The following is an 8,183-nucleotide window of genomic DNA, read 5'->3' as shown; positions in this document are numbered from 1 at the left end:
CGCTGCAAGGCATGCAGGATCTTAGTTCCCCAACCAAGGATTGAACCCACACCTCCTGCAGTGGAAGGGTGGACTCTTGACCACTGGACCATCAGGGAAGGCCGGGGCTAGGCTTTATTGTTGCTGTGTCCATCTGCACAGGCAGTGGGGGAGTGTCCAGCAGGGCCCGAGTTGCCCGTTCGCCCAGTGTGCGAGTGGCCTGCTCCCGTCTCCTGGGCTCCCTGTGTGCTGGGTAGTAGTCTGTCCCAGTAGCCCCGCCAGCACAGGATGGGCAGGTCCAGCCCTACAGGCCCAGGAGAGCCAGGTCGAGGCCCCGGGTGGGCGCTGTCTCCTTAGTCCATAGCCCAGCAGAGCCCCAGGGGTCTGGGCTGCTCTGCAGGGCTCCTCCTCTAGGCTCAGGGGCCCGCTGCCCGTGGCCGACGTGGGGCTGTGAGCGGCAGGTGAACCAAGACTGGCTCGGGGTTCCCCGTCGTGTCCACTACACGTAGGTGCAGGAGGCCCAGGAAGGCCTCAGGTGCGATGCTAGTCATGTGAAGCCTGTTGGCCCTGGACCAAGAGGCGGGTGTGAGGGCACGTTCCAGGGGAGAGGCCCACCTGGGCCCACTCACATCCCTTACAGCCCTCTCATGTCTACCTGGAGTTGCCTAACCCGGCCACCCGCAGGGTACCTGAGGAAGAGGGCACGCAGGCGTGGTGTGCTGAGAAAGGCTTCAGGGCCCACGTGGCCGATGCGGTTTCCCTGCAGGTGCAGCTCCTCCAGGGCCTCGGGTAGGTCAGGGGGCACAAAGGACAGCTCATTGTGGCTGAGATCCAGCACCTGGGCAGGCAAGCAGAGATGGCGCCGCAGTGGCCCCAGGCCCTGGGCCACCTGTTCAGCCAAGCCCCAACCTGCTCCCCTCCCGGGCCCTCATGTACACCCAGCCTGGTTCTTCTGCCCCCTCCCCCCCCCCCCCCCCCCCCCGTTTCATGGCTGCCAAGTCCTGCCCTCCACAGAGGTAAACTGAGTCCCTTCTGGGGCAGGCCTCATTCTAGGTGATGGGGGCACAGACAGGGTCCCTGCCGTGGGAGCCACTGATGCAGTTGATCACTCACAAAGACAGTATTGGGTTGACCCAAAAGTTCGTTCGGGTTTTGCCGTAACATGTTATGGAAAAGCCCAATGAACTTTTGGGCCAACCCCATTCTTCCCTGGTGACTCAGATGGTAAGAATCGGCCTGTAATGCAGGAGACCCGGGTTCCATCCCTGGGCCTGGAAGATCCCCTGGAGGAGGGCATGGCTTCTCAGGGCTGGCCTACACTCAGTGAGGGCTCTCTTTCTAGTGTCTCAAGGCTTTCCAGGGGAGGAGCTGGGCAAGCAGGCAGAAGGGTGAAGGAGCTGCCCTGGGGATAGTATGGCCAACCAGCCTGCCCCTGACCTGCAGGGCTTGCAGCTCATGCCAGGTGCCAGGCCCGATGTCACCCACACGCAGGCGGTTATGTGCCAGGCTGAGCTCCTGGAGCTGGTGCAGGCCGGCCAGCGGCTCCGGCTCGAGGGCCCGCAGCTGGTTGCGCTGCAGCCGAAGGGTGTGCAGGCCAGCAGGCAGGCCGGAGGGCAGCTGGGTCAGCTGGTTGCCAGCCAGGTCGAGGCTGCGCAGGGCCCGCAGTCGGCGGAAGGCCCGGAGGTGCACGCGGGCGCTGGCCAGGCAGTTGTAGGCCAGGTTGAGCTCTGCCAGTCGGGGCGTGGAGGCCAGGTCCCGGGCGCCCAGTGTGGCCACGCGGTTGTGGGGCAGCACCAGGGCCCGCAGGCGGCGGGGCAACGCCTGGGGCACTCGGTCCAGCCTGTTGCCATAGAGGTGCAGCGTGTGCAGGCCCCGCAGCGGCCGCAGTGCTCCGGCTGGCAGCCCCGTGGCCCCCAGCTGGTTGTGCTGCAGTAGCAGGTAGCGCAGGCCCCGCAGGCCGCCCAACCGGGCCGCCTCCACCCAGCGGATGCGATTGCGGCCCAAATGCAGCACGGCCAGGGTGCGGGGCAGGCCGGCGGGCACCTCAGCCAGCTGGTTGTGGGACAGGTCCAGGTACTCCAGGCTGTGCAGCTTGCTGGCAAGAGAGAGAAAGGCGGCGTCAGATTGGGCATCCAGAGTGAAGGCCCCAGATGGATACTGCAGGGCAGGTTGGGGTGGGGGGAGTTGAGGAGCTGTCCTGAGAGATGTCTGGGCTTTCCAGGTAGCTTAGTGGTCAAAAACCTGCCTTCCAGGGGAGGAGGAGATGCAGGTTCAATCTCTGGGTCAGCAAGATCCCCTGGAGAAGGAAATGGCAACCTACTCCAGTATTCTTCTCTGGGAGATCCCATGGACAAAGAAGCCTGGTGAGCTGCAGTCCACAGGGTTGCAAAGAGTCAGACATGACCGAGCATGCAAGCACACACCCGAGAGATGTAAGGTGGAGATTTCAGTTTGGGGGTGACGAGCTGAGAGATCTGGGCAGGAAGTAAGTCTGGGGTGACTCGGTCAGAGTTCTAAGTCTGAGAGCTTCACGTGGCAGCTGCGCTGTTGGGTAGTAAGACTAAGGCACCAGGCGGTTGGAGGCAAGGTGCTTGGCCAAGCCTGGCACACAGTAGGCACACAGCAAATGAGGCCTTGAATTGGCCATAAAGGTGGGGGTGGTGAAACGGAGACCTGGGGCTCCCAGATTGTAAGTCCTCAGACCCTCCTGCCAGCACGAGCCTACACCCCTCCAAGCCCCTGTCCCAGGCCCCACCTGAACGTGGTAGCATCCAGGCCACTGTCTGTCAGCTGGTTGTGCTGAAGGTAAAGCTCACGGAGGTGGGTCTGGCGGCTCAGGGCTCCTCGGGGCACCTTGGAGATGAGGTTGTTCTGGGGAGGGAGGCGGGAATGAGACCGAGGGTCCAGGGCAGAGGGCAATAGGGAGCCACAGAGCGCTCCTGAGTAAGGTACAGGGTGTTCTTTTGAGCAGGGCTGCTCAGAGAGAGCCTGTGAGCTACCCATGCTGGAGGAAAGGACCCAAAGGCACTTTTGACTGCTGGGATGACAAGGGATCCCCCAGGACAGGTGCAGGGGCCCCAAGGGGCATGGGGACATGCGGGTGGTCAGCAGAGGACGGGCACCTGCAGGTGGAGCCGCTCCAGTGAGGGCGGCAGGCTGGGTGGCACGTAGCTGAGCTGGTTGCTGGAGAGACTGAGGGTGGCCACTGCCTCGGAGCCGCGGAAGGCGTCAGGGGGCAGGCCGGCGTTGCTCAGCTGGTTGTTGTGGAGGTACACGGACCTGAGGGGAGCCAGGCTCCTGCCACCAGCCCGGCCCCGGCCTCCCCACCACCCCGTGCCCCAGCTCAGGGCAGGCTTCAGTGTGTGTGTGTATGTGTATGAGTGCATGTGTGTGTGTGCATGTCAGAGTGTGTGTGTCAGAGTGTGCGTGGGTGTGAGTGTGTATGTGCGTGTCTGTGTGTGTGTGTGTGTCAGAGTGTGTGTCAGTGTGTGTGTAAATGCATGTGTGTGTGCGTGTCAGTGTGTGTGGGTGTGTGTGTGTGCATCTCAGTGTGTGTGAGTTGTGTGGGTGGGTGTGACTGAGTATGTGTGTTAGTGAGTGGTGTGTTGAGCATACGTGTGAGTTTGTGAGTATGTGTGAATGTGGGTGTATGCGTGTGTGAGTGTGTTGAGTGTATGTTGTGTGTATGAGTGGGTGGCTGGGTGTGAGTGAATGTTTGTGAATGAGTGTGTGTGACTGTGTGTGTGTATGTATCCGAGTGTGAGTGTACATGTGTGTGGGTGTTGTGTGTGTGTGAGTTGGGTGGGTGGGTGGGTGTGACGAGTGTATATGTGTGAGTGAGTGTGAGTTGTGGGTGTGATTTGTGTGGGTGAGTGGGTGTGACTGAGTGTATGTGTGTGTGTGTGTTGAGCATACGTGTGAGTTTGAGTGTATGTGTGAATGTGGGTGTATGTGTGAGTGTTGTGTATTGTGTGTGAGGGTGTGTGTGTGTGAATGAGTGTGTGCATGTCTGTGTGTTTGTGTGTGTCAGAGTGTGTGTGTGTCAGAGTGTGTGTGTGAGAGTTGTGTGGGTGGGTGTGACTTGAGTGTATGTGTGTTGAGCATACGTGTGAGTTTGAGTGTGAGTATGTGTGAACGTGGGTGTATGTGTGTGTATGTTGTGTATGGTGTGTGTGCGAGTGGGTGGCTGGGTGTGAGTGAATGTGTGTGAATGAGTGTGAAGTGGGTGTATGTATCTGTGTGTGTGAGTTGTGTGTGTGGGTGGGTGTGACGAATGTGTGTGTGTGTGTGTTGAGCATATGTGTGAGTTTGAGTGTGAGTATGTGTGAATGTGGGTATATGTGGGTGGGTATGTGTGAATGAGTGTGTGTGTGTGACTGGGTGTATGTATCTGAGTGTGTGTGTGTGCATGTCAGTGCATGTGTGAGTGTGTGTCAGAGTGTGTGTGTCAGTGTGTGTGAGAGTTGTGTGGGTGGGTGGGTGTGACTGAGTGTATGTGTGTGAGTGTGTGTTGAGCATACATGTGAGTTTGAGTGTATGTGTGAATGTGGGTGTATGTGTGTGTGTTGTGTATGGCGTGTGTGTGAGTGGGTGGGTGGGTGTGAGTGAATGTGTGTGAATGAGTGTGAATTTGTGGCTGTATGTATCTGAGTGTGTGTGTGTGTGTGAGTTGGGTGGGTGGGTGGGTGTGATGAGTGTATGTGTGTGAGTGTGTGTGGGAGTTGTGGGTGTGATTTGTGTGGGTGAGTGGGTGTGACTGAGTGTGTGAGTGTGTGTTGAGCATACGTGCGAGTTTGAGTGTGAGTATGTGTGAATGTGGGTGTATGTGTGAGTGTTGTATATTGTGTGTGAGTGGGTGTGTGTGTGTGAATGAGTGTGTGTGTGACTGTGTGGGTGTATGTATCTGAGTGTGTGCGTGTTGAGTGTTATGTGTGAGTGTGTGCACTCTCCAGTCTGAAATTCTCCAGACAGAGCATCCGGGCCGTGTCTCCCGCGCCACCCAGAGCCTCCCCAGGGTTGGCTCATGACCCCAGTCAGACCCCAGGGTGCAGAGTGACCCCAGGCCTACCCAAAACCCGGCGGGGCCTGGGCTGGGCCAGGGGCTGTACCTGAGCGCCGGCTTCTCCCCGAACGTGAGCGGGAAGATCTCAGTCACTTCGTTGGCAGCCAGATCAGCGACCCGGAGGGAGCGGGGCAGAAACTGGGGGGCCACAGAGAGCTGCGGGGGCACAGCCGCAGTGGTCCCGGTGGCACGCCCGTCCTGTGCCTCCCCGCCTGCCGCCCACCTCCGCGCTGCGCTGTGTGACCCCAGCCGGCTGCGCCCTTGCCTGGCCGGCCTGGGGCGGGGTGGGGGCGCAGCGGGACGCTCACCTTGTTGTGGGCCACGTAGATGTGCTGCAGCTGTGTCAGCGACTCGAAGGCCTCGTCGGGCAGGCCTGTGCGTGAGGCGGGCAGTGAGGGGGCCCTCGTGGCCGGGGGCGAGGGCAGGGGGCAGCCTGTGTTCCCGGCCGGGTGGAGGCTGGCAGAGGCTCCTCCGGCCCCGCCCCCGCGTGTCCTCAGAAGCCACAGCCCCCGCCCCCCACCCCCTGAGTTTCCATCCTGCTCAGCAAAGGGCAGTTCTGGGAACTGCCGCAGAGCTGCCCACAGACCCAGCCGGGGAAGGAGAGGGCAGCCGAGACCGGGCTCTGGAGGGGCCTCCTCCCGCCGTCCCCCCAACTCACCCTCAGAGGAGATGAGGTTGTTGTGGAGGTTGAGGGTCCGCAGTCCGCTGAGACGTGACAGCTCGTTGTAGGGGAGCTCCTGTAGCTGGTTGTTCTGCAGGGCAGGCCGGGGTGGGGGTGACGTTCACGCCCTGACCCCCGTGACCCTGGGCCCCCAGCAGATGGCCCCACGCCCTGCTTCTCAGCTTCCCATCAGCCTAAGCAGGAAGCCCCGACTCCCCTTCACCCTGTTTGTTGTTGAGTCGCTCAGCCAAATCCGACTTTTTTGTGACCCCATGGACTGTAGCCCACCAGGCTCCTCTGCCCATGGGCTTCTCCAGGCAAGAATACTGGAATAGATTGCCATGCCCTCCTCCAGAGAATCTTCCTGACTCAGGGATTGAACTCCTGTCTCCTGCTTGGTAGGAGGGTTCTTTACCACTGAACCTTCACCCTGTACTTGATCCCAAAGGCATTACTTTGTAACAATCTGTAACAAAAAGACACTGGCCCCCCAGTGCCCCATCCACCCCTACAATTGACCCCGGATGCCTCATTACACTTGACCTCAAGCAACCCCATAATCAGCAGACATTGACCCCTCTGACACCCCTAAGCTCTCAGCCCCTCCCACTTTTAGCATCTGTGTCCCCCACCTCCTCTCACCTGACTCCTGCACAGACCCCTGCGTGCTCATCAAGACCAACTCCCATCCATGTCACGACCCACACGCCCAGCACCTCACCCCTGCACGGGGACCCCGCACTCTGAACCCCAGCACTCCACAGGCTCCCCCATCCACCCTGGGAGCCGCCCTGCACCCACACGCCGGCCCCACCTGCAGGGAGAGGTGCTGAGCAGCCCTGGTGATGTTGTCTGGGAATACCCGGAGGTCCAGGCCGTCGCAGTCCACCGTGTCGGGCCGGGGGCAGGAGCAGCGTGGGGGGCAGGCCCGAGGTGGGGGCTGGGAACTCTCCCCCAGGTGGGGGAAGGAGGCATCATCCTCCATGCCAAGGGCGGGTGGGAGGCCAGGCAGCAGCAGGAGCAGCAGCAATAGGCTTAGTCGCTGGGGGTTGAGGGACAGGTCAGGGTGTCCCCGGGCTGGGCACCGGGTCACCATGGCAACGGAAGCATCCCCGCCTGGTGGGGGGTGTGCAGCAGGCAGGCAGGCCCCACCCTCAGACCCACCCCCGCCCCACCTTACCATAGCCAGCCCCGCTCTGCTGTCTCGCCCGAACTGCTGACCAGGGTTCCTTAATGGAAACCAGGCGGTCACCTCTGGAGGTTGTGCTGTGGCCGCCACCGCCCCCCATCTCACACAAACCACCCTCCTCCCCCCCAGTCCGTTCCCCCAGGGGCTCAGGGGAGCTGGCCCACCCTTTCCCCGCCCTGCGGAGGGCGGGCAGGCACCGGATGGGGTGGTGAGGACCGGCCAGCCCATCCCCTCAGTCCCACCCGCCTCCCCCAACCACCCCAGCTCAGCTTGCGTAACCTCGGCCAGCCTGGGCCGGGCCACAGGAGCGAGGAATGCTTGGGGGAAAGCTGAGATTCGCCCTGTCTGGTATTTGGGCCGACCGCAGGAGTAGGGGTGGGTGCAGAGGAGTGGAGGACACTTCAGGGCCCAGGAGGGTCCCCAAGGAGATGGGGCTGGGAGCAAGGGCCAGGGCAGACCCGGGCTCAGCCTGCCAGTCCAGACACCAGCCTGGGGCGCTCCCAGTCAGGCCTGCCATCTGGGCCCCTCCTCCCCTCTGCCAGCTGGACTCACTGGCAGCCAGACTCCCCCTGTACCCAAATGGCCACAGTCGCCGCCGCCCAAGAGGAAATTACAAGTATTGAGGCACCAGCCGTGTGGTTAAGGATGTGCGCTCAGTGGCAGCCTGCCTGGGCTTGAACCTGGGCCCTGCCACCTCTCCTGGCCTTGGTTTCCCACTCTGCAAAGTGGGGGAATGGTGGTCTTGCCCTCCTCAGAGTGGTGTAGGGATTAAATGAGATAATGCATAAGAAGGAGGTGAGAGAGGTGACTTCCCTGGTGGTCCAGTGGGTAAGACTCTGTGCTCTTAACACAGGGGGGCAGGTTCGATCACCAGTCAGGGAACTAGGTCCCATATGCCACAACTAAGACCCAGGCAGCCAAACAAATGCATGAATGTGTGCGCGAGCTTGGTTGCTCAGTCATGTCCGACACTTTGTGACCCTATGGGATGTAGCCCGCCAGGCTCCTCTGTCCGTGGGGTTCTTCAGGCAAGAATACTAGAGTCGGTTGCCATTTCCTTCTCCAGGGCATCTTCCCAACCCGGGGATCGAACCTGCGTCTCCTGCATTGGCAGGCAGGTTCTTTACCACTGAGCCACCAGGGAAATCCAAATGCATGAATTTAAAAAAAAAAAGACAAAGGTAAGATAGCACCCAGCACATACCAGGCCCTCAACAGCAGAGTGACAGTGTGTGCCGAGGGGTGAGGAAGCCCCTCTGCCCCAGGTTCCATCCCCTGAGACGCACCACTTA

General features: G+C 60.8%; 1 protein-coding gene across 1 annotated transcript; it reads right to left on the bottom strand.

Moving 5' to 3' along the window:
* Positions 1–100: 100 nt before the first annotated feature.
* PODNL1 (podocan like 1) lies at positions 101–7,034 on the bottom strand. Its single transcript, XM_065932050.1, has 10 exons — positions 6,883–7,034; positions 6,517–6,744; positions 5,700–5,793; positions 5,350–5,414; positions 5,088–5,197; positions 3,102–3,258; positions 2,735–2,850; positions 1,417–2,074; positions 669–817; positions 101–546 (listed from the first exon to the last, which is right to left on the bottom strand). Exons 1-10 carry the CDS (start codon positions 6,883–6,885, stop codon positions 396–398), a joined length of 1,731 nt encoding a protein of 576 aa, XP_065788122.1. The 5' UTR covers positions 6,886–7,034; the 3' UTR covers positions 101–395.
* Between the last annotated feature and the right edge of the window lie 1,149 nt (positions 7,035–8,183).

The sequence above is a fragment of the Muntiacus reevesi genome, chromosome 1, assembly GCF_963930625.1.
Source record: "Muntiacus reevesi chromosome 1, mMunRee1.1, whole genome shotgun sequence".
Taxonomy (NCBI): Eukaryota; Metazoa; Chordata; class Mammalia; order Artiodactyla; family Cervidae; genus Muntiacus; species Muntiacus reevesi.
Note: the sequence above shows the minus strand (reverse complement) of the source record. Positions and strands in the feature narration are given on the sequence as shown.